Below are 26,966 nucleotides of genomic sequence, written 5' to 3' on the forward strand. Positions count from 1 at the left end.
TGGATGTGCAACAGACGCGTAGTCTATACTGAAACCACAGTCTTGTGCCCAGCTTTTGAATTCTGTAGCCGTGAAGGGGGAACCTAGATCTGTGATGATTCGATTGGGCATCCCAAAGCGGTGTATAATGTCTTGGATGAACTCCACTGCTTTTGCTGTGCTGTATTTTGCGAGTGGTTTGTATTTGATCCACTTGGTGAACTTGTCAATTGCTACAAAGATGTACTCAAAGCCGCCTTTTGCTTTCTTCAGAGGTCCTACTTGATCCAGCCCCCAGCAGGGAAAAGGCCAAGCGGGTGGGATGTAGATAAGATTATGAGCTAGCACATGGGCTTGTCTTGCAAACATTTGGCAACCTTTGCATTTTCTGACAAGTTCTTCTGTGTCTTTCAAAGCGGTTGGCCAGTAGAATCCAGTGCGAAATGCTTTGCCAACTAGTGTTCTTGAAGCAGTATGATTTCCACAGCAACCTGAGTGTATTTTGTCTAGGATTTCTTTTCCTTCTTCAAATGAGACACATTTTAGGAGTACTCCTGATGATGCTGCTCTTCTATAAAGTCTATCTCCTACTAGAATGTAGTTTTTGCTTCTGCGAACAACTTGGGTGGCTTCTGCTTTATCTGCTGGCAATTTATTTTCTTTGATGTAGTCGATGAAAACTTGGCTCCATGAAGTGTTGATTACCAAGATCTGAACGCCTTTAGCCTGAATTTCATGGGTTGTTTCATCGGGTTGTTTGATAGAGGGAACTGCTAGCTCTTCTATGAATATGCTGGGTGGAACCTTCGCTCTATCTGATCCGAGCTTGGCAAGGATGTCTGCTGCAATGTTGGAATCGCGCAGGACATGTAGAATTTCTCATCCTTGAAAATGTTTTTCAAGTTTCCGTATTTCAGCACAGTAAGCACTCATGTTTTCTTTGGTGCAATCCCAATCTTTGTTGACTTGGTTGATGACTACTGCTGAATCATCGTATACGAGTAGTCTCTTTATTCTGAGAGTAATTGCCACTCATAACCCGTGGATGAGGGCTTCATATTCTGCTTCGTTATTTGTAGCTTGCCATAATATCTGAAGGACGTACTTGAGTTGTTTTCCTTCTGGAGAAATGAGGAGAACGCCTGCACCGGCCCCGCCTAGTTTGAGTGATCCGTCAAAGTACATCTTCCAGTGGTCAAGGATTGTATCTGATAAAGGCTGTTGAATCTTTGTCCACTCGGCCACAAAATCGGCGAGGGCTTGAGATTTGATTGCTTTCCGCGGGGTGAAATCGATGTTAAGAGCTCCGATTTCAACTGCCCACTTGGATATGCGCCCCGTGGCATCTTTATTGTGTAGGATGTCTCCGAGTGGAAAATCTGTCACCACGGTAATCTTGTGGCTTTCGAAATAGTGGCAAAGCTTGCGTGAGGTGATGAGTAGAGTGTAGAGTAGTTTTTGTACATGCGGGTACCGGATTTTGGATTCTGACAGTACTTCGCTGATATAGTATACAGGACGTTGCACTTTATACACGCACCCTTGTTCTTCTCTTTCTATGACTATTGCCATGCTGATTACGGTAGAAGTCACCGCAATATATAGCATCATATCTTCGTCTTTCTTTGGAGGTGTTAGGATAGGCGACGAGGTGAGGTATTCTTTAAGTTTTTTGAAAGCTTCGTCGGCCTCTATTGTCCACTCGAACTTGTCTGTCTTTTTTAGTAGTTTAAAGAAAGGTAACCCCTTTTCGCCGAGTCTTGATATGAAACGGTTGAGGGCCGCCATGCATCCTGTTAGTTTCTGCACATCTCTAATACTTCTAGGTGGGCCCATTTCTGTTATAGCTAGAATTTGCTTGGTGCTGGCTTCGATCCCACGCTGACTGACCAAAAATCCGAGTAGTTGTCCTGAGGGAACTCCAAATACACATTTGTTTGGGTTCAATTTCTATCTCCATCTCTTCAAGCTTTCGAAGGTTTGCTTTAAATCTTCAATCAGAGTGTCTGGGTTCTTTGTTTTCACCACTACATCGTCCACGTATGCCTCCACATTTTCACCGATTTGATTCCCAAGGCAAGTTTGGATAGCTCTTTGGTATGTGGCGCCAGCGTTCTTTAGTCCAAACAACATGGTCTTGTAGCAGTAGGCACCAAACAGGGTGATAAAAGATGTCTTGCTCTGGTCTTGTTCTTTTAGTGCGATCTGGTGATACCCTGAATAGCAATCGAGAAAAGATAATAGTGCAGATCCTGCTGTTGAGTCAACTATCTGGTCAATGCGTGGTAGCCCAAACGGATCTTTTGGGCAATGTTTGTTGAGATCTGTGTAGTCGACGCACATGCGCCACTCGTCCGTGTTTTTCTTCTACACAAGGACCGGGTTTGCTAGCCAATCTGGATGAAGGATTTCCCTGATGAATCCGGCTGCCATCAGTTTTGTTATTTCCTTTTTAATTGCTGCCTTTTTGTCAGGTGAGAATCATCGTAGCCATTGCTTTACAGGCTTGGAGCTTTCATTAACATCAATTCTGTGCTCAGCCAACTCCCTTGGGACTCCTGGCATGTCGGCCGGCTTCCAAGCGAAGATATCTTTGTTGTCCCAAAGAAAGTTGGTGAGCGTGAGTTCCTATTTTGCTGAGAGGTGAGCACTGATGGTTGCTGTCTTGGAGGTATCGTCTGTGCCTAAGTCGATTTGCTTGACGTCGGCTTCTTTTGGTGGTGCGATGATGCTGGGCTTTTTAGCTGGTATTTCTAATTCTTCTTGGCTTGTCTCTGCAGCGATTGCGGCTATTTCTTTTCTTCCATTGTCGGCTTGTGCTTTAGCTGCAATTTGGATCGCCTGAACGTCGCAGTCAAAAGCATGCTTCAAATCGCTTCGAAAAGAAAGGATACTGTTGGGTCCTGGCATCTTAAGCAGTAAGTACGGATAATGTGGTATTGCCATGAATTTGGCCAGTGCTGGGCGTCCGAGGATTGCATGATATGACGAATCAAAGTCAGCGACCTCAAATTTGATAAACTCTGTTCGGTAGTTTGAAGGAGTTCCAAAAGTAACGGGTAAAGTAATTTGTCCGAGTGGCATGGCTGCTTTGCCGGGTACTATTCCGTAAAAAGGTGTGCTTGTTGGCGTGATCATCCTGGCGAGTTGTAGTCCCATTTTCCTTAGAGTTTCTGAAAAGATGATGTTGAGTCTAGCTCCCCCATCGATTAGTACTTTGGTGACGGTCATACCAGCAATAGTTGGATCTAGAACCAGTGGATAATGGCCTACGTTTCCCACGCTAGTCCATTGGTCTTCTCTGGTAAATTGGATAGGATACGGTGACCAATTGAGATATCTTGGTGTAGCCGGTTCTGCTGTCATAATGGTCCGTAGTGCTAGTTTTTTTTATGTTTGCTTCTACAATCTGAAGCCCCTGAGAAGACCACTACTACCGTTCCCCTGGGTTTTTGGAATCCTTTGTCCTCGTGGTTGTCTTCATCTCTTTTCTGATTGTCCTCTTTGGTGTTTTCCTTACTATCTTTTCTTGTGTATCGATCATTGAAAGTGTAGCAATTTCCGATGGTGTGCCTCCCATTAGGGTGCAATGGGCAACGTATGTTTTCAATGTCATCATATCTTCTGGGTTTGGAAAACTTCTTTGATTTGTCGGCCATTGCCATAGTATTGTCTGGTCTACGTTTTCTTTCTTGATGTATGCTATTTCGGTGATTTTGCTTGTCCGAGTTGTCCTGGTTGCTTCTGTCCAGGAACCTCTCTCGTATTTTTTCTTCTGCAGTAATCATCTTTTCTACTGTACGTCTGAATTCTTCATTGTTTTTTGGATTTTCTTTGTAGAAGTCTTGAAATTGCCACCTAGCCATGATTCCGTGAGAGAAAGCTTCAATTACTTCTCGTTCGGTTATGTCATGCACTTGAGCTCGTAGTTCGCCGAATCGTCGATAGTAATTTCTGAGACTTTCACCTCCCTTTTGCTTGAGTCCTTTTAGTTCTGCATGAGTGATTGGGTGTGTAATGATTCCTACAAAATTCTCACAAAAAGCTCTTTGCAAATCCTCCCAATTTCTGATAAATCCTGGATTCAGTTTGTCAAACCATTGGAGGGGCATGGCTTCCAGTGCCATGGGAAAGAATAGGGTTTTGATATCGTCGTCTCCTCTGGCTAGTTCAATTGATTGTGAATATATTCTGAGCCATTGCCTTGGTTCAATTTTGCCATCATACTTGGAGTGGTTAGATGGTTTGAATTTGTGAGGTAATCGTACCAATGCAAGCCTGTTCGCGAAACAGGGGAATCTGTCGTGTGTCCTGGTTTCTTTGAATTCGGATTTGGCACCTTCTTCTGGCCAACTATCATTTTGATGGGAATAATCTTGCGAGGTTGTCTGGGTAGGCACCCTACTCCTAGTCTTCCTTGGTTGTTCAAATTGGTGGCCTTGATTATGTTCCTTCCTACTTCCTCCGTCATGGCTTCCACCCGGCCCAAGTCTTTCGAAAGCAGATTTCCTTTGATTTTGATCTTCTTGCTTGTGGGTTGTTGATCTGGCGGGTAGTCTTCATCGAGCTCTCTCTTCATGCGTTCTCGGGATCGTCGATCGGAGCAAGTCCTAGAGCTGTTCATACTTCTCATCGGGATGTGAAGTTGCTTCGAGTTCTTCTAATGCTTCTCGAATCTTATCGTAAGGCATATTTGCCGTGCGTCTTCCTTCGACTTCTCGTTGTGATTTTCTTTTGTCATACTCAACCAACTCTGACTCATATCTGATCCAAGCTTCCCTGCGCTGCCTAGCATGGTGTTGGCGCCCTTGCTTCAACTTGTTTTTTCTTTCTCTAGCTTGTTTCTGACTCTCAGTTTCTCCATCGTAGCCCTGGGCAAAGGGTGATATGTTGGATTCTGATTCATCTGATGACCTAACATCGGGTGCTTCTGGGGGGTTTAATGGTGACCGAGGATGTCGAACCATGAGCACTTCCCGTGCGTGAGCCGTTCTATTATTGGTGTTAGTTTTCATACTATCGGAGTCGCTGATAACTTTAGTAGATGCCTCGATGTCATAGATCGAGTCTCCTTCTTGGTAAGGTAGAATAGCTGTTGTTGTTGTGCCGACTAGTTGGGTTCTGCTATCTTCAGGAACAGAACCTGGCCAGTGGATGATACAGTCTTGTGATGTTATTGTTAGCACGAGACCCTCCTGGGCTCCTATTAGTGGTATCCCAAGCATTGGTTTGAAAGACCTTTTGATCTATCCTTGATAGGATTTTGCCGTGTTGTCGAGCCCAAATGGAAAAGAACTCGACTTTTTAAAAGAACTCTGAGGGTAATCCGAGTTGTTTTGGGTTGTGCTCTGGAATCCTACCAAAAAAGAACTCGGTTTCTTGAAAGCACTCGAATAAGACTTCATCTTTGACACGGAGCTTGAATTCGAGTCAGATGCGCGTACCGTGAAATCTTATTTGAATCGGATATTATGAGCTGTGCGAATCTTCTGGTGAGCTGATCCGTCGTAGTTGTCGAAACAGGAAATTCTTCATGCTGATCCGGATCTTTGAGGAGATGGCTTTGGAGCCTACCGTAGTTGTCCGTCTCGCAAATCCATGAGCCGAAGATGAAAGTTGGTCCTGTCAGAAAGATCATGTTATCGAGGTCCATCGAGCTTTTGGATGCAAAGTCGTTGAAAGCCCCTACCTGGCGCGCCAGCTGTCGATGTTTCACCATCGATAGCCTGCCACGGGGGTACCCGGGGCAGTATGTTTGGGCTTCGACGTATGCTGAACTCGATGGTTAACGCAAGAGATAGTCGATTTATCCTGGTTCAGGCCCTCGATCATAGATCGAGTAATAACCTTATGTCCAGTTGGCGTTAGCCTTTGCGTTGGATTGATTATGATATGTTGTGTTGTACAATTGTCGTCTTCTTCTCTCAGGAGCCCTGCCCTCCTTTATATAGTCAGGAGGTCAGAGTCCTAGTCGGTTGACAATGAGATTTCCTAGTAGGATTACTTAATAGTTCTACTACTAAGATTACATGGGAAGAATCCTAGTTGGACTAGATCTTCTCTCTCCCTTCTTTTGAATTTTCATTGCTTCTTAGTGCTATTCTATAGACGTCGCTAACGCGACTATAATGCGGTCGTTTGCAGACTCGGAGAAGAATCTGACGGACAAGGACCATGAGTACCGTGAGGAGAACGAAGACGACTACACTGAAGGTGCCACATCCCACCCAATCTCGTAGCACCTATTACGCATGGCTAATATAGAACTGCTATTGCTTTACTTTACTGCTACAAATATATTATGCTAGGACTTGCATGGTAGTATGCTTGCTTGAAAGCCTTCACCTTGATGCAACCTTACCCCTGCATACACTGCTATTAGGCTAGACACACACTTGCTATATATATATTTCATTACTTATACTTCTACTATGCTTATACTATGTGCGTGGTGGAAACTGGTGTTACTTGGACTATCGGGAGAGTGTTGCGTGTGTGACTTGGGTGTGTGGAGGGTGAGGGTTGTGTCGACCAAGTTGGAGTATACAACGAGCCTGGGGCAAGTCTTGCCATGGGGTGCTACCTGGGTACCCCTGGAATGGATACCTGTGTTGGGTAAAATGGTATATGAGGTGGACCTGGGTGTGAACCTATAACAGGTGGAGCTCGGGATGGAGGTGCTGTGGTGGCACGGTAAATGGAAACCCTGATGGAGACATTCTGGCTTGGTCATCCCTAAGGATTTACTAGTACTCAGATTCACCAGAAAGCCTTACGTACCACTCACCCTATATGGTGCGGGACGGCTAGACTACTTGGTAGGATATTGCCACTACTGCTAGGTTGATAGCGGACAGTGTAAGGAGGTACGGGGCGCGGAGGATTTCCCCCACACCCTTCCAAGACTTCATGGAGACCTTGTGGACCTAGCTCATGACTCACAGTTTCAGCCACCCTAGATTTGACTTGGGGTGAACCAGGGCTGAATGGTAGAGTGGCATTATCCTAGGCTAGCAAGTAGCCGGAATCAGCCTAGTTGACGACGGTCAGCGAGGAAGGTGGATCTTGTGGTTATGTAAAACCTCTGCAGAGTGTATGGTTGATCGATCGATACATGTGCCGACTTGTCAGCTATGGACCTTTCTGGGTTTCGCTTAAACAAGATAGTAAGATGAGTCCTTCTCTTCTTCCCCCGTGAGAGAGTGTCGGTCGTAGCCAGGGGCTATGGGCCTTGAGACAGTGCCGAGAGGGAGTTGGCCTATCGACTGAGCGATGGTATGGTATGGTGATAGTGTGGAGATGGTGGTATGTCGATCCCAGGATCGAAACCCGGCTCTAGGATGGGAATGGGTGGAATAGGTGTGGGAATGGTGTTAAAACTGGACAAACTATTACTATTTACTTGATATGCTATTGCATAGGAAACCCCAGCCTTATGGGTTCACTTTGCTTATACTCAACTTGCATCCAATTTCCACAAAGCAATGCTTATAGGGATGGGAGTGACCAGTATAAATCGTACTAATAAATTTTGGCACACAGGTTCTGCTGAGGAGTATAGCTCCGAGGAGTTTGACAGATGAGGGGTTCGTGCCTACGCTTGAGTTTGGCGATCTTATCTTCAAGTTGTTCTGAATGAATGCTACTTTTGATTCCGCCAATGCGGTGATGTAATAAATTATGTAATTCTGCACTATTTGTACTCTGATATTATCATCGTATGGATGTGATATTCGACTAGAATTTGGGTAATATGATCTACAATGATCTTATTATACTTCGACGCTGTGGATTTCCCTTCGTGGAAATTGGGTCGTTTCACAGACCTTCTTGCCAAGGGTATCACACCAGAATCACTCGAGTGGGGAGAGCGTGTAAAGAATTAGTTTTTCGCTCATGGGAAAACACTAGACTAGGAGACAGGGAAGTGCGTTTATGGCGCAAGACTGTAAGAAGCAGCAGAAAGATTGTTTTATGCTCAGAGAGCTACTGCTAGTGGTGCGTTCAGGCCCAACAGAGAGAAGGATGAACTGACATACGCCATCGGGACTATTGAACACGGTGGCCGAACTAGAGGCAAAGGAAGTTTCTCGTGGGAGCATGGATTCCCTCAGGACAGACCTTCCTACAGAAGCCGTTAGAGAAAGAAGGAAGAAGAGGCACAGTGGCTCTAGAGGTTGGAGGAAGCGGTGCGTGAAGCACAGGAGCAGGAAAAAACCTTGAAGCGAGAATGCAGGAGGAAATTAGAAGGCAAATGCAAATAGCAGTGAGTGCAAGCAAGCAGACATCAGAGCCAGAAATCAACATTAGCCAATCTGTTCAGTTAAAAAGCAGCTGCGCTTCCATAGAGATACCAAATCAAGGGGACATAGGACTGCGCTTCCCTGTGGATGATGTCACTGAACCTTGTACATCGTGTGGGCTACACATTCCAAAGGGGAATTCCACAATCAAGGTGGCTATCGGTCTTGTTAATCCTATCGACCGAACCAAGACACCAAGGATTCATGGGAATATAATCCAAGAAGGATATGCTACCATCTCGATAGATAAAGCTAAAAAAAGGTTTTAGTGATTTGCCTCTTGACATTCCTAGAGGTGATGGCGAGAAGACTCTAGGAGAAGCAGAGAAGACATTCATTCTATGGCGCAAGCGCTACATCATCATTCCCGGGATGTCGCCTCCACCTCCTCCTGAACTACCTCACCATAGGTGCGGATGAAAACACTACATCATTAATTTATATTGGTTTAAATAATTAACAATCTGCTCATAATAATATGTCATTCCTTTTTTTGTAGCAGATCCTCCCCCAACCTAAATCCAATTGTTCAATCGCCAGATCATCATAGTGCTCTGTACGATGACAATGTGTTGGATGGCGAGGCTGCATCCACACCATCTCCAAGGAGGTCTCCAACGCCGCAGCCGCCACCTCCAAGGAGGTCTCCAACGCTGCTGCCACCACCTCCAAGGAGGTCTCCAACGCCTCCCCCGCCCCCGCCTACCAAGAAGCCAAGTACTAGCAAGAGGCTAGCCCCGCAAACGAAGAACCAGTCGCCACCAGCAAAGAAAGCCACCGTAAAACCAAGGGCTATTCCCAAAATAATATCTGAAGAGAAGAAAGAAGTAACTGATGCATATAAAAAAGATATGTCCAGATTCTATGACAAACTTAAAAAAAATCAAGAAGCAAGGAGAAACCCAGAGAAACCGTACTTCTTCGTAGCTCCAGATATTCTAAGAAAAAAGGTGGCTTCTTACCAGCAACAACAGCGGGAATCTCATAAGCCGTCCAAATCAATGTTAACGGACTATGACCGCACTTTCACCAAGTCAATTGAGGCAGCACAAAAAAAGAAGCGGGCAGGGAAAGGAGTTGCACAACTCGGACAACAATCGCACCAATCAGTCCCCCCGCTAGTTATTGGTAATGAATATGGTTCGAATTTAGGATTAATGCATCAGGCAAACATACCTCCGGATGTCGATTTGGATCACCTTGGTGAATTTATTGATGAGACTGGTCTCGACCTTTACCAGATGTTTGGTGATGGAAATATTGAGAGTGCGGCGGAGGTTGATATTTGGAAGAAAAAATTTGTACTAGGCCAGAGTCTATACAACCCTCAAGCCTTATGTGATCTAGGGACGCAAATGTACTTGCTAAACAAGTGGTACATGCAGGTGTCTACCGGTGGAGACTTCTGCGTTGGTGTCAGAATTAGAGACGAACATTGGTTCTGTGGCGATGATGTTATGTATGTTGACTTTGCATAATTTCATCAACTATGCCACCTGACCTCTCTGGACAAAGTTATCATTAGCTGCTATTGCCTGTAAGTAATAATTCATTCGATCTATTATTAAACTCATCATATGTGTGTATATGCATATAAATTATCCTAACAAGTAATATATATATGCAGATTTACAATGACATAGCTCAGAAAGGAAGGCTGCAATGAAATTAGTTTTGTTGATCCCCATATAGTATTTAAAGATCCAGTTACTCCAAAGACTAATTGGAAGTCTGAGTCAGAGAGTAACCTCATGAACTTCTTAGTGAACCAACACCACAAGAAGGATATACTCTTTCCCTACAACTTCAAGTGAGTGTTAATAATGTCGATCATCCTTAATGGCTCATATGTTGATTCTAGTTAATTAATGAGTGTTATGCGTTATATCCTATAAACACATGCAACAATCACTGGATATTGATGGACATCGATCTGGTGAAAAGTCACTTGATAATCTATGACTCGATGAGAAAACCACAACAAGACTATAAAGATATGATAGATATTATCCAGAGGTAATTTCGGTATCTCTAGCAACTATATATACACACAAACATGATGATTAACTATATCTGATGACGCGGCAAATTTTTTATTGGACAGTGTTTGGAAAACCTTTATTGAGAAGCAACACATGGAAAAATGCAAAGCGCCACTGAATGTAATCCCTTTGAAAGTAAGTCCCCTAAATCGCATCATCTTTATTAATTAAACATATAGCTTTCACCGGATCATCAGATTGGATGACAAATCTTTTTCTCGTAAAGTGCTGTCTGAGGCAGGAATAGGGGAACAACTACTGTGGTTACTATGCTTACAAGTTTATCAAGGTGGTCTCCCAAAGAACTCCTACAGAGAGACTCAAAGTACGTTAAAAATACACTATATATTCATTTAATTATTATTATTGATTATGTTACTATGTCTTTATATATATATATGTACATATATTAATTTATTTTCCTTTAATTCAAACCTGTAGGCTCGATGGTTGGAGGAAAAGGTCATACGGCAAGACCAAATCAAAGCAATTCAAGAGTCTATAGTCAGATTTTTTAATGAGCATGTCATTGATTCTAAGGGCGAGTTCTACTTCGACCCAACACTGTCATGAAAGCCAAGCTAGAGGATGAAAGGAAACTTATTATATCACAACAACTGTAATGCAATCTTTTGTAATATATGCACATGAAACAATATAATGTAAAATACACATATACATGCATGCATGTATATATATATATATATATATATATATATATATATATATATATATATGCTTGAATTGTGTGATTTAATACGTTCATTGTGCTTGAACCGAAACATACTATACATGTGTATAAATGTATAATTAGCAGCGTACAATACGACTTCGAAAACCTATTTTGAAAAGAAAAGAAAAAAATGAAAAGAAAAGAAAAAAGAAAAAAAAACACTTTAGTCCCGGATCGTATTACCAACCGGGACTAAAGGGTGCCGGTCATCGTGGCATGTCAGGGGGCACCTTTAGTCCCGGTTGGTGTTACCCACCGGGACTAAAGGTGGTTCTTGCCCCGGGACTAAAGGACCCCTTTTAGTCCCGGATGCTTGCTCCCGGGTGGGGAACCGGGACTAGAGGGGGTTCCTCACCGGGAGTAAATCTCTGTTCTCTACCAGTGTAATTAATCTACTTGCATGCCATGCTTAAACATAAGCCTCACTCGCAAGTCATAAAGTTGTTCATAACGGGGCCAAAGTAAACTATAGTATAAAATGGAAGAGGAAGTAAATAAATCAGAACATATAAATTAGGCTATACACATTTGTAAATAAATCCATTTATTTATGCAGCAATTAGTTAGTTGCCTATTGTGACGCCGTGCCACGTGCTGTATACCCTAACTGGAGCGGGTAACGCTGTGACTCGAACATCCGACGTTCCGGACACGTGTCGGAAAACGATTTGATGCGGCTGCGCGTCCTCCTCTACTCATCTCTCATGGCCTTATCCCCTAGTCGCACTGCAGATCACCGTGCTCTCAATTCTTTTCGAAAAAAATCCCCGCTGCTGGCGTCCTCTCCTCTCCCCTCTCCTTCCCCATGGATCCAGTAGCGCCGCGAGCCAGCGGCCGCGCTCCTCCCCACCTTCCGCCCGTCCTCCACACACCTCGCTCCGTCCCTGGCCGGCGGCGGCGTCCTCCTCTCCCACTCCGGCATCCCCCTCCCCCACCACGATGGCTCCTTTCCCCACACCGATGCCTCCTTCCCCGACCCCAGCGTCCTTCTCCCCCACCACGGCTCCCTCCTCCCCACCCTGGCGGCGCCCTTCCCCAACACCGACGCCCTTCCCCATAGGGAGCTCCTAACGCCCTCAGATCTAGCGGCCATGGCGCTCTCCTTCCTCGACCCTAGCGTCCTCCTCCCCCACCCTGGCTCCCTCCTCCCCACCCCGGCGGCGCCCCTCCCCGACACCGGCGTCCTCCTCCACAGGGAGCTCCTGACGCCCTTAGATCTAGCGGCCATGGCGCTCCCCGTGCATGCTCTCTCCCCCTATTTATTGCAATTGTATTTTTCAATTGTTTCAGACGCTTCAGAGGTATGTTGTAGTTGAATCATAAGGATGTTGCACAAGTAGATCTGGGGATGTTTTGCCCATGTTGTAATTGTTTCAAAGGTTTGTTGTAAGCACTGTTTCAAAATGTTTCACTTTTCTTTCTAGACGATGTTGTAACTGTTCTGATCTGGATGTTTCATATGCTTCCCACAAATATTGCAATAATACTTTCGAAATGTTTCAGTTGCTTCGGTCGCATGTTGCAGTCGTGGTTCTATGTTGTTGCAGGTGTTTTTATTCGAGCGTTGTTTCATATGCTTCATACCAGTGTTGCAATAATATGTTCCAAATGTTTCAGCTCCTTCAACCTATTGTTGCAGCAGTTGTTCCATGTTATTGCAATAATATGTTCATGGTGTTTCAGCTGCTTCAGCCTACTGTTGCAGCAGTTGTTCCGTGTTGTTGCAATAATATGTTTATGGTGTTTCAGTTGCTTTTAGCCTAATATTGCAGTAGTTGTTTCCATGTTGTTGCACGTGTTTTATTCTAGCTTTTCTATGTTATTCGTCCGGGGGGCGAGCCAAGCGGTCAGGGGGCGCGTGGCTCGCCTGAGGGGATAGTGGACGGAGGCGTTGGGGGGCCAGCGGATGGGGGTGCTGCGGTCAGGGGGGGGCGATGGGGCATGCTCATCGCGCACGTGGGGCGGTGCGAAGGCGGACGTGGCAGGCTAGTGGGGACGGGCTGCGGGGGCTGAGCTGGGGGCACGTGGGGCGCGAGCGGCAAGCGCGGGGAAACGAGCGCAGATCGAGGCATGCGCGAGAAACGGGGAGCAGCGTCGGCCTCCACGTGAAGGACGTAGACGTGCAGGCGGGCGTGGTCAGGCGCAACTGCCTCGAGCGTGCGGATCGGACTTCTGGGCGCTAGCAGTTCGCTTACCGCAGTCCTTAATTTTTGCATTTGATTTTCCAACTTTCTTGTAAATTCTTGGTAGTGCTACTATATTAGAGGGTTTCTTTGGGACGCAAGATCTTCACAGGAGTCATACATAAATTTTCAGAAAAAAAATTCGTTTTTATATAGTTATTAATAGACTCACGTTCCACGGGGACATGAATATAAAAAAAGTAAAATGTTTTCTACAATGCGAAAGAGGGGTCTGGTCATGGAGAGAATATAGACCGAAACCAACCTGTGTTGCGTGATGCTTTTTTTTTCTTCTGACAAACGGCTCATGTATATTGACTGAATGACCGATGCGAGTGGGCGTAAACTTGTTTTTTCAAACGAATATAAGCCTAACATACGCCTTGGAGTTAGTTGGTCGAGCAATACTGTAACGCCAGCTGCAGCCGGCAGCGCCACCGCAACGACAACGCATCTTGTCAATTAGGGAGTAAAATTGAACAGCGCATATATATATATATATATATATATATATATATATATATATATATATATTCAGTAGCTAGCTATAGAATAAGTTATTTTGTAGCCACCTCCATTTACGATAATTTTTATACTTAATTTACGATAAAGTAAATACATATTTACGATAATTATGTTATTATAACACATGGGGATATTTACCGTAATATTATAGTAAACCACTTAGTAAGGAGTTACTATAATTATGTAAATTAGCATAATAATTATCGTAACTCAAAGTGGCTATAGAATAAGTTATTTTATAGCTAGCCCCATTTACTATAATTTTATATACTAATTTACGATAATGTCAATAAATATTTATGATAGTTGGGTTACTATAACACATGTAAATATTTACCATAACGTTATAGTAAACCACTTAATATGGAGTTACTATAATCTCGTAAATTAACATAGTAATTATCGTAACTCAAAGTGGCTATAGAATAAGTTATTTTGTAGCCAACTACATAGTAGTATATATATATATATATATATATATATATATATATATATATATAGAGAGAGAGAGAGAGAGAGAGAGAGAGAGAACTGTTGTTCTGCAGCTGGCTATAGAATAACTTATTATATGGCCACTTTGAATTACGATAATTACCATGCTAATTTACGAGATTACAGTAATTCCTTACTAAGTGATTTACTATAACATTATCGTAAATATCACCGTTAGTTGTAATAACACGAGTATCGTAAATGCATATTCATGTTATCGTAAATTGATACAAATATTATCGTAAATCAAGGTGGCTATATATATATATATATATATATATATATATATATATATATATATATATATATATATATAAAGCCATAATCATGATGAGCAAGTATCACTAGATTGATTGCGACATATATTTTCATGGTAAACATATGTAAAAAAAATTGATACTGTTTTTTTTTTGTATAAACAAAGCTAGATCCTGTTTGGGACCATGTTCACCGATCGCGTGGGGCGCTCTGGGTGCACGGCGAGCGACCTGCGATAAGTAAAACTTTATCACTAGTTTAATTGTTATTAGGGCAGTCTCGATCGAAGAAATTGATACGGTTTCTATAGCACAAGAAATTATCTATAGAAACTACCTTTCACTGTGGAGGTGTCTTTGTGTAATAATTATTTTCTCTTTCTCTCTCCCAACATTATCCTCTTCCTCCAATAGGAGTGTGGCATGAACCCCTGGAAACTGGTGGTTTCTCCCCAATGGCGATTTCATGGTTTCTTGGTGCATTGGATCAAGAGAAGGCCTGATTTCTTCATGAGGAAACCATTTTTAGAATTTTTGCTCTCTTTCTTCATTAATTACGTTGCCATGTCAGTATTTTACCTACATGACAAATTATTTAATGAGGATATAAACCATCATCAATATACCGTTGGGACTGCCCTTGGGCGGTGGCTGATCAAGTCTGTTCGGTGGCAAGAATCGAGGTAGCCGCGGGACGTTTCGCAGGATTCTGCGATTTCTCTCGACCACGCGCGCGGTTTCAAATAGGAGATTGTTTCACGCATCCAGAAGTGTTATTTACTCTTTTCGCGACCAGAGAGTATTTGGCAAGGGGACGAATTTATTTATTTTCAAAAACACCAACCCCACCCACCGGGGGCATGATTGCATGGAACTAGGATTATTTTTTCAGTTAATTACCCCACCCATCGGTGGCAGCAGCAACACACATGGTAAGGCAATCAATCATCCCTTGCCAAAATCGACGAGCGTCCGATAATTGGAATTAATTATTTAATCAATCAATCAATACCATTTTCATCTTTTTTCTAGTAAAATAATCAATCAATACCACTAATTTCGCTACACGCAGATCAGTGGCAATCTAGTACTACTTACATCCAGTAGACTTTTGTCGTAGCTAGCGCGCCATCGTGGCGGTGGCGCGGCGGCGGTCCAACCGCCGTACCGTACGTGACATGAGGACGGCCCAAAGCAGAAAGCAGCCATCGGAGATGGAGACCTGCCGCGGCAGTCGCACGAACGTGCACACACCGGGAGGTCCCACCTGAGAAGGCGCCCGCTGATTGGGCCCAAGCCGCGCAGGCCCCACCTAGACAAGTGGGCCCTGGCCGTCGACTCAACGTCCGGCAAACCACGACCGGCGACCGCGAGAGGTGGATGGCCGATTGGGCGTCCTCTGCTTTTCTTTATCGATATATCCTTTCTTTATTAATTGTAGTCGCCATCGCGATCGCGATACTAGACAGGAACAGCAGGGGTGGGCCTCTGCTCTGCTTCCCTCTGTGGCCAGTGGTGGGGGGTGGGGGCACTACGGGGAGGGAGGGACGGGCCGCGCGGCGGGCCGGCTGGGATGGAGTGGCTGGAGAGAAGAACTGCAGGAGAAGTTCGACCTGCCGCCCAAGAACCGCTCCGAGGAGGCCCTGCGCCGATGGCGCGACGCCGTCTCCGTCGTCAAGAACCCGCGCCGCCGCTTCCGCATGGTCGCCGACCTCGCCACGCGCCACCAGAACGAACTCAAGCGTCGATCCACCCAGGTACCCCTACCTGCTACTAGTGCTCATCCATCTCATCCTCCTAAATCCTGATTGGGTTTTGGTTCCCTGCCGCCGCCGGCCCAGCCACCAATCTCTCTACTTGCAGCTTCCTTCCCGGCTTCCCCACCTCCCTCCGGTCCTTCTTCTTGTTCGTTCCTTCTTGCTCTCAGGAGGCAAGAAAGGATCTCTCCTCACTCTCTGCATCTCAACCTTTTCGTTTCTTTTCTCCTGCTGCATCCTTTTCAAGCCCCCACCACCTAAACCGTTCCAACTCCCATTTCCCTTACTAAATTGACTCCGATGAACAATTCAGTCCATTCCAGCCTAACTGAGTCTGCTTCTCCTGTTATGTCCTCCACCTGCCTGGTAAAAGCGATGGCATACTACTGCTGATGCAGATTAGACACACCACCAGAGCCAGATCGCGACACCACGCCTTGCCTCACTTTCCACAATCCTGTCCAATTACTACGATCCGCAACTGTATCAGTGGCGCATTAGGGAACGAAGGGACACCCAAAGGGGCAGCTTTAGCGTTTCTGTTGCCGTACATCCGTAGCACACCTCCCTTTGAGATGCCCAGAGGGAAGGGGAGACGAGACGATCGATGTCCCTTCTCCGTTCATGGACCGACGGGTTCACATGTTCACGGGCCAGTTGCAGCGATGGGCGTGAATGCGATGCGGCCTCCGAAAAAATTCCGGGAAGGAAGGATCCCACATCCCGGATTCCCAGTGATGTAGGGTAGGATAGGATAGGTCACAATGACAAGTACACACACGCACCACCTCACCTCACGTGCTGGCCACATTGGTCCTGTCGGTGCAGGCCGCCCCACTTTCGCATAATAATATCTCACAACTGCGACTGCCATCCTCGCTAATTTGTCATTTGTCTCCATTTAATTTACTTACGGGCTAGTGTATACGGTCTAGGTTTGGCGCATAGGGTGGGTACAGATTCCGTTTCGTAGAAACTGTTAAAGAAGAAATGCTACTTTGTTAGTACTGAACTATAAGTACTCTGTATTTGTTTGTATCTCATGTCTTATTATATAACCCAAGGAAAGAACTAATTAGTAGTGTCTTACAACATTAATCGGTTGATGCCAAATGGCTAACCTAACTTTTCCTATTGTTTGCTTAGGAGAATCCAGCATTTTAGATGCTCTAGGTTTGGTGCATAGGGTTAGTGTGGGTACTGATCTATTTTTGAGAAAAAAACAAAAGAAGAAAAATGCTAGACTGCTACTACTAAATTACAAAAACTGTGCATTTGTTTGTTTCTCATATCCTGTTTTGTCTGTTGCAAGGAAAGGACTAATGAATAGTATTTTCTACTATTGGTTACTTTGATGCCAAATCACTCACCCAACTTTTCGTATTGCTTCCTTAGGAGAATCCAGTGTTTTGTCGAACTGGACTCAATTTATGGATTAGTGTATATGCTCTAGGTTTGGCGCATAGGGTTAGTGTGGATACAGATCCATTTTTAAATAATACAAGAAGAAATGCTAGTCTGTTACTAAATTACAAGCACCGTGCGTTTGTTTGTATCTCGTGTGTTGTTATGTTTGTGATAAGGAAAGCACTAGTATGTATCTTATACGAAGCTTACTCTTTGTTTTATTCACCAGGAAAAAATCCGGGTCGCCCTCTATGTGCAGCAGGCTGCGCTCAATTTCATCGATGGTACTACATACCTTGCCATGTTGCTGTTTTCTATGGTGCTTTGTATTCTTTTGTTAGGGGGAGGGGGGGGGGGGGGGGATGATCTCATGGTGCTTTACTAAACTTGATCTAACTTGTGAACCATCTGATGTGAAGGTGTCAAAAATAAAGAGTACCGGCTAACTGATGATATTATCAAGGCTGGGTTTTCCATCAACCCAGACGAGCTGGCGTCGATCACAAGCAAGCATGATATGAAAGTTTTGAAGATGCATGGCGGGGTAGATGGGATATCCACAAAAATACGTTCGTCATTTGACCATGGCATATCTGCTAGCGACTTGGATACTAGGCAAACCATCTATGGTGTCAATCGCTATGTGGAGAAACCTGCAAGAAGTTTCTGGATGTTTGTCTGGGATGCGTTGCAGGACATGACTCTTATCATCCTTATGGTATGTGCTCTGATATCTGCTGTCGTTGGTCTGGCATCTGAAGGTTGGCCCAAGGGCATGTATGATGGCCTGGGAATAATACTCAGCATTCTGTTGGTTGTGATGGTTACTGCTATCAGTGACTACAGGCAGTCGCTTCAGTTCAAGGAGCTAGACAACGAGAAGAAGAAGATATTTATCCATGTAACCAGGGACGGCTGTCGGCAGAAGATCTCGATATTTGACTTGGTAGTTGGTGATATTGTGCACCTATCAATTGGAGACCTAGTGCCTGCTGATGGACTGTATGTTCATGGATATTCCCTTTTGATTGATGAATCCAGCTTGTCAGGCGAGAGCGAACCAGTTTATATTTCTAAAGAAAAGCCATTCATCTTGGCAGGAACTAAAGTCCAGGATGGATCAGCTAAGATGCTGGTAACTGCTGTTGGCATGCGCACTGAATGGGGAAGGCTGATGAGCACGTTGAGTGAAGGAGGGGAGGATGAGACACCATTGCAGGTTAAGCTCAACGGAGTTGCAACCATCATCGGGAAAATTGGCCTGCTGTTTGCTACATTAACATTTGTTGTCCTGATGGTTAGATTCCTTATCGAGAAAGGTTTGACAGTTGGTCTGTCCCAGTGGTATTCCACTGATGCATTGACTATAGTAAACTACTTTGCAACAGCAGTCACTATTATTGTTGTTGCTGTCCCTGAAGGGCTGCCTCTAGCTGTTACTTTGAGTCTAGCATTTGCAATGAAAAAGCTAATGAATGATAAAGCACTTGTAAGACATCTTTCAGCATGTGAGACAATGGGATCTGCTGGTACTATATGCACTGATAAAACAGGAACTTTGACTACCAACCATATGGTGGTTGACAAGATATGGATATCTGAGGTTTCAAAGTCACTTACCAGTAACAACAGTTTGGAAGATCTGAATTCTGCCATTTCTCCAGCCACATTGAGCCTACTTCTGCAGGGCATTTTTGAGAACACTAGTGCAGAGGTAGTCAAAGACAAGGATGGTGGGCAAACTGTTTTGGGAACCCCGACAGAGAGGGCAATCTTAGAATTTGGATTGAAACTAGAAGGACATCATGATGCTGAAGATAGGAGCTGCACCAAGGTTAAGGTTGAGCCTTTCAATTCAGTTAAGAAGAAGATGGCAGTGTTGGTCTCATTACCCAATGGCAAATACCGTTGGTACACCAAAGGTGCATCAGAAATTATTGTGGAAATGTGTGACATGATGATTGATGGCGATGGAAACAGTGTTCCCTTGTCGGAAGCTCACAGGAAGAGCGTCTTAGGTACTATCAACTCTTTTGCTTCAGATGCTTTAAGAACATTGTGCCTGGCATATAAGGAAGGGGATGATTTCAGTGATGATACAGATAGTCCAACAGGAGGTTTTACTCTAATATCTATTTTTGGCATCAAGGATCCTGTGCGCCCAGGAGTCAAGGATGCTGTTAAGGCCTGTATGTCTGCTGGTATCATAGTACGAATGGTGACCGGTGATAATATCAATACAGCTAAAGCTATAGCCAAAGAGTGTGGAATACTGACTGATGGTGGCATAGCAATAGAAGGACCAGAATTCCGTAACAAAAGCCCAGAGGAGATGAGGGACCTGATACCTAAGATTCAGGTTCATTTCACTTTCCTCAGCCTACGTGTACAATAGGATGTATGAACATATCATCACTTTTCTCAATTTTATGTATCTTTCAACACTGGCAGGTTATGGCTCGTTCTTTACCACTTGACAAGCATACCCTTGTGACAAACTTGCGAGGTATGTTCAAGGAGGTGGTTGCTGTGACAGGCGATGGTACGAATGATGCTCCAGCATTGCATGAAGCAGATATTGGGCTTGCGATGGGCATAGCAGGAACAGAGGTACTATGTTATAATTCAGTCGTTTGTGGACTTGGTTAAGTGAGAACTGACAAGAATACTTATCGTGAACATACCTCACAAAGTATTTAGTGAATTTTATATTTCATTTTCAGTCCTGCGAAATTAGTTTGTCTCCATGGTCTCACAAAAATTAACATCGAACATATTCACCTTTACTATTCTTGTAAATGTAAAAAATCTCTTGCTGACTGAATACAGGGCTGGTACCATTAGAAGTTTAGAACTCCTCACTTGCAAGGCCTTGCCGTTTAGCAATTCTGTGTGTCCCTTGAATTGGCTTGAAAGATAACAGTATAACCTTACATATTTCCAGGTAGCCAAGGAGAGTGCTGATGTGATAGTGCTTGATGATAATTTTACAACTATAATAAACGTTGCAAGGTGGGGTCGTGCGGTTTACATAAACATTCAGAAGTTTGTGCAGTTTCAGTTGACTGTCAATATTGTTGCTTTGGTCATCAACTTTGTCTCAGCATGCATTACAGGTGCGGGCATCATCTATAATATTCTTTTTGCAATGTCATGGTTGTTCAATTAGTCATTCTTGATACCTGCTATTGGAGTAACAGTATTTTGACTGTTGCACCACAGGAAGCGCTCCACTCACAGCGGTGCAATTGTTGTGGGTCAATATGATCATGGATACATTAGGAGCTTTAGCTCTAGCAACAGAGCCGCCAAACGATGACATGATGAAGAGGCCGCCCATTGGGCGAGGAGAGAGTTTCATTACCAAAGTCATGTGGCGAAATATCATGGGGCAAAGTTTATATCAGTTGGTTGTACTTGGAGTTCTCATGTTTGGTGGGGAACGTCTTCTGAACATCAAGGGTGCAGATTCCAAATCTGTTATCAATACACTCATATTCAACTCCTTTGTGTTCTGCCAGGTGCGTGCATTCACCATTACCAATACATTTACTGCTGTAATGCCTATGGTGATGCTGAGGTCAAGGTCATTTCAAACTATTTCCTTCTGTTTCCAGCTTCAACTTATAGCCTAAACTGATATAGATATGCAAACAATATGTTGCTAGTTATTTGGACTGGTTGGGGGATAGATCTCTACATTTGAACTATTTTCCATATTGTCTGATCAAGGAGAACATAGTATCTGCCAATCTGACGTTGGACTTTTTTTATTATGTTGCGTCAGGTGTTCAATGAAATAAACAGCAGGGAAATGCAGAAGATCAATGTTTTCCGTGGTATGTTCAGCAACTGGATCTTCATTGGAATCATAGCTGTGACAGCAGCGTTCCAAGTGGTGATCATCGAATTCCTCGGCACCTTTGCCAGCACCGTTCCACTTAGCTGGCAGCTGTGGCTGGTAAGCGTCGGCCTCGGATCCATCAGCCTGATCGTTGGTGTCATCTTGAAGTGCATACCAGTTAAATCAGATGGAACTCGCGCGAGTCCAAATGGCTACGCACCGCTTCCCAGCGGTCCTGACAACATATAGCTGGAGAAGAGAAGAGCGACGACGGAGAAGGTACTACTGACGTACTGTGTTCGCTAGCGTTAGCAGATTCACGAGAGCCTCAGGAGCACCGCGGCTACCTTATATTTTGGGACCTGTTCGGAATAAGTCTGAATTCTCTGACGGCCGACTGCTCATGCTGTTGTCTGTTGACCTTCGTGCAATCACACAGTGTGACTGACAGCGCGATCGGTTCCTGCCTACGAGCAGAGCCATGAATGGCCAACAGGCCCAAGGCGTTCGCCTAACCCCAGTGCGTTTCTTTCTCTCCCTTTCTTGCTGAGAAAACCCCTGCAACTGTGATCTGTCTTACCTAGTTTTTTGTCCATACATTGCAATGAGAGCTAACAATTTGACATAGGGTAGGGTAACATGTCTTATATTAGACCAATACAAGTAAGGCCAACTCGAGTTCTTTCCCGGTCAGGTACGTCCAACCTAATTAAGCTAAAAGCTAGGGTTTCACCTAATAATATCGGAGCGACACGGCTCTTCAGATATATCCGGTAAAATTGGAACCAGTGTCAAGTCAGCCAAGGAGCAGGAGTAGCAATTGTTTACGCAAACTGTTCTGTTGTAGTTGCATTGGCCACGTACATAACAAACACACACCAATCATTGAGGATATAGTCAGCAGGTTGATTGCTCGCAATTCACCATGTCCATGTAGTTGTATGGTCGTTGATGAGTCACCTCATTTTATAGTTATCATCAAATCCTTAACGTATCTGTACTACTTCCCAACAACAGTCGAGATACAAATGCTGGCAGGCATGTTAACAACATTTCAGGTGTGATTTTCAAAAGCATATAGTTCCTACTTATCCACAATGGCTAATAGATACGATTACTACTTCAGAAGCTAGGTCTTCTTAGCGAGCAAGGAGGGGATTAGCCGCCGTTGTTTTGAGTCTGGCGTGCTCAACGCGTAGCTCCAGCACACTAGAATAGGGTCATCGGTTGCATTTTTTTTAACTCAAGGCGATTCCCATTTCCATTGCATGAACGGAAATGCAAGGGTTTAGAAGAAGTTTCAGAGCAGACAGAAACCACAAGAAAAAACTAACTACGCAGATCGCACACTCAAATAATTAAAAGGGAGCAAACTCGAGTTACAAAGTTTTGAGGCTCACTTCTCGGCGGATGCCTGGCCGCCGTGGTCGCTTGGTCTTCGCTGACGGATGTTTTGCCGCCGTTGATTCTTGTTGCTCATAGAATGGCGATGCACCATTGGTCGCTATAGGTGGATACAGCGACGCACTATCGGTCGGTATAGATCTACGCCGACACTTAACTGCTGCCGCTGAAAGTGGCGTCGGGATAGGGTTATAGCGACCGACATACTTTTAGCGACCGATAGTCTGACGAAATGCTGAAGCAATACCGACCAACAGGCTGATGGCATATAGTAGTTTTACCGTCCAACGGTTCAAGGCTAAAGGGATTTATACCAACCAACAATCCAACGCATAGATCACATGACGCAAAAATACATTATTAATCTCACATTAACCAAATTACAGTATTCTTTTAGACATGAAACATACAACAAGGTCACATTCAACATGAGACACAAAATCGAGTCACAATGACATAGCTTAGATTTCATTCATGCCAATTGGTACATGTAATAGTCATGGTGGGTTGCACACCTCACAGTAACATGAGACACCAAATTACAGTATTCTTCACAACACACAAGTCTGGCTTGCACACCTCACAGCTAACATGCCCAAGGAGTTCTTTACAAAATGTTACATCATCCAAAGCAACTAGCCATTGATCATACTTGTAATATTTGCCGGTGTATCTGCTGATCTGTAGCACCCACTAGCCATGTGATCAGTTTCTACCTGATCCTGTGCCCCTGATGCAGCTGCAGATGTCACTATGTTGTGATTATCATCGAGTTTCCCTGTGAAATTAGATCCAGGGGAGGATCCATTTCTCATGAAATGTGAAGGGTCAGGCGGAGAATCTCCAGGGATTTGGCCTTTACTCTGCAGCACAAGAATAACAAGCATGCATAAGATGTTGGTTGAAAACTATCGATACAACGTTAACAATTCGGTAAGGCAAATGCATTTTTAGCAACAAACACTTGCCTATGCATTTTTCCAGAATGATCGAAAATACATATTTGACTACAAAAATGTAAAACTACATTCAGACACAGACAATCAAGAATTGACTGTTCCTTTCCAAGTTCTTCAGACAGTATGGGTTAGAGCTGTAGGCATACCTCCTGGTGCTAGGTCTGAATTTGATGTAATGGAACTGGCTAAATTGGTGGGAGATCCTGAGGAAGTGCACTTACCATCTTTACAATGAAAATCTATATGGGTCAAATTGTCCTGTAAAGATCCTATCAAGATTGGAGGGACATTAGAGGTGTTCATCAACAAACAAGAGAGAAGGATCTCATGGTATTATTCAGATAAATTGGAGAAATTTCCTCCTAACAAACCTGGTGATGATTTGGGTGGAGATGATGATGAGGTCACATATGAAGAGGATCCTGAATCCCAGGAGAGCCATGGCTGGCTTGAGATTGGTAAATCACCTCCAAGGGGGGCAGATACAAAGGTGAATAGTTCAGTGAGTGGGATGACATCAAACCAGGAAGTTGAGTTATCCAAGCTAGGTTTCTTTTCTAGTGATGATATCTATCATACGCTAGATACAAATGTTGAAGTGTTAGAGATGGCCAATCCAAGGACTAAAAACCTTAATGAACAAGCTGAGGAAGATGTTCAAATCCTGGAGGTGAAGAAAAATTCACAGCCTGTGAAGGAAGTCAATGCTCACAAGGAGAAACCAGAAGATAATGGAGAAGGCAATGGAGAAGAAGGCAACTGCTTTTATTCCTAAAGGTATACCTTCTATCCCTCCTAAACCCATTTCTGACTCATCCACTCATATTGAGGAACTAGCTAGAGCTTGTGGCATATCATTGGGAGAAGAGGAATCAGCAAGGCTGGCCAATATATCTATAATACAGGCCAGGGAGGAAGCTTTGTTAGCTTTGCAGAAAACCAAACAGAAAGTGATGTTGAGTTCTGATAAAAATGTAGAGGTTGACAATACTGAGGGTGAATCTGGAAATGAAAATAGAGATAATATTCCTGCTATGGATGATGCAGGGGGTGATGGTACTTTAGAAGCTAATTTATTACATATAGATCAGGGATGAAGATTATTTTCTGGAATATTAGAGGAATGGGAAGCGCTGGACGAAGGAAGCTGTTAATAGAGTTAATAGCCAAGTATTCTTTTGATTGTATCTGTTTGCAAGAGACGAAAATGTATTTATCACTTTAGTAACATTATGGTTGTGATTAGTCAACTGCAGGACTACCAATTGTGGACTGTAAGTTAAAAATAATAACAGCCAGGGCTGCAAGTTAAAATGGAATTGCAGTGTCCCTACTCTCAAGGAATTACCAAATGCGCGAGCACATTAGCAACACACAAGCAGCCCAAATCCAAGCCTAAAGTTACTAATCACAACTGTGTAGTTTATACAACTAAGGTTACTTAAAAAACCATCACTAACTGAAAGACAATCAACTCAAACTGGGAGTTTACTGTTTTGTCACTAGCAAGCTCACTGTTTTGTCATAAGTACTAGCAAGCTCACCGTTTTGTCGCTAGGAAGTTTACTAATTCTTACAAAATGAATCAACAACTGGGTCTTCAAATCAAAAAAGTGGTTCACGGCTTATATGGGCATTACAACAGAAAAAGGTTGTAAAATGTTGCAGCGAATGAACCATACACAGACATCATCAATTTCAATAGATTTATGTTAAACAGGGGTATACTGTTAGCAAAAACAGCAAGGACTAGTACCCCAATGACTTCACTGATAACAGCTCAATGACTTTACTAAAGAACATGTAATAGACAGATTTGGAGATAAAAAAGAAATTGGAGAAGACTAGGCTATTTGCTCAAAGTAAAATTCAAGACTTGACTGTTTGCTCAAAGTAAAATTCAGAAACATACCCTGGGAAGATTGTGATGCCTTGGTAACCTTCAACTGTCAGAAATATAAATAATTCAAAAAAATCCATGTTTTATCCATGAGGAGATCAAGTGGATTTCAGATTATGCCTTTTTCCACAAAGAGTGCAACCACACAACACATCAGAAGCTTAAGAGAAGGCAATGACAGTAAGGCATAGAGAAGCAGAACCATACCGTAGCACAAGCTCCTTCCCAGGATACTTCGTAGCTAGAAGGTAGTTGCTCCGAATATTGAAGTTAAACCTAAACATTTATATCATATAATCAACTCACAAACTCTATAGTTCACAGATTAAACAGCCAATTCTTATTACATGACTGAAGATACTGCATTTTTTTGCTTTCCAAAAGTTACCATGCAATGAACTACAATCCTGAAGAATGGAAATGTCATTTAATTTTGTTTAGCAGTACATCCATGTCTCCCTGGCTGATGGTTATATGAGAACAAGGACCTCATAAACAACCTGTGGTATTGAGCTATTCTTCTGTCAAAGAGAAGACCATTTACTCGAACTTTAGCTGCTATAAGGTGACACATTTAGAGCGATGCATACTAAAAGCCTAGAAAAAATAATCAGCAAGAAGACATCAATTTAGTGCTTAGCAAATGTGGATAGCAGTGATGGAAGAAAATATGTCAACCTTGGACAATGTCACTTCCCTTGCAATGCAATGATAGAACCGAGTGCCCTTTGCTATTTCTATCTGAAGTTGTCAAGTCAATGGATAAAATGGAAAAACAGTAATACTAATGTGGTGCAAAAATCTCAGGGTGTTGTTCCACAACAGGAACACTGGGCTCATTCAGACCTCATCTTAAACTAAGCTATTGTGTTTATAGACAGAACATAAGCGAAGTACCATACCACATAAATGAAGTAGACACCTTTGTCAGCAGTTGAAACACGAGGAGGTTTATTCTTCTTTCGTGGGGACCAAGATCTGCTTGCCACCCGTGCCTGTAGACTCGTGCCTGCAGCCGCAACGCCAGGGCACCAAGATCTGCTTGCTGCTACTGCTCCACAGGCGCTTCCAACATGACGGCGGCGGACCCAAGCTGAGCCCCAAAGAATCATGTCGTCTCCATGGTCCAATCCTACAAGAAGAGCCCACGACGGAGCAAAACGCGAAAGATTCACGTACCT

At 43.7% G+C, this 26,966-nt stretch overlaps 2 protein-coding genes across 2 annotated transcripts; one reads left to right on the forward strand and one right to left on the reverse strand.

Annotated features, from left to right (window-relative positions):
- Positions 1–11,790: 11,790 nt before the first annotated feature.
- Positions 11,791–12,150, reverse strand: LOC136502909 (uncharacterized). The gene has a single exon (XM_066498159.1). It carries the CDS (start codon positions 12,148–12,150, stop codon positions 11,791–11,793), a length of 360 nt encoding a protein of 119 aa, XP_066354256.1.
- Positions 12,151–16,112: 3,962 nt separating this feature from the next.
- Positions 16,113–22,060, forward strand: LOC136506107 (probable calcium-transporting ATPase 9, plasma membrane-type). Its single transcript, XM_066501229.1, has 7 exons — positions 16,113–16,271; positions 17,908–17,962; positions 18,098–20,037; positions 20,130–20,288; positions 20,623–20,794; positions 20,901–21,199; positions 21,466–22,060. Exons 1-7 carry the CDS (start codon positions 16,215–16,217, stop codon positions 21,769–21,771), a joined length of 2,988 nt encoding a protein of 995 aa, XP_066357326.1. The 5' UTR covers positions 16,113–16,214; the 3' UTR covers positions 21,772–22,060.
- The last annotated feature ends 4,906 nt before the right edge of the window (positions 22,061–26,966 follow it).

Source organism: Miscanthus floridulus, chromosome 14, assembly GCF_019320115.1.
Source record: "Miscanthus floridulus cultivar M001 chromosome 14, ASM1932011v1, whole genome shotgun sequence".
NCBI classification, from domain to species: domain Eukaryota; kingdom Viridiplantae; phylum Streptophyta; class Magnoliopsida; order Poales; family Poaceae; genus Miscanthus; species Miscanthus floridulus.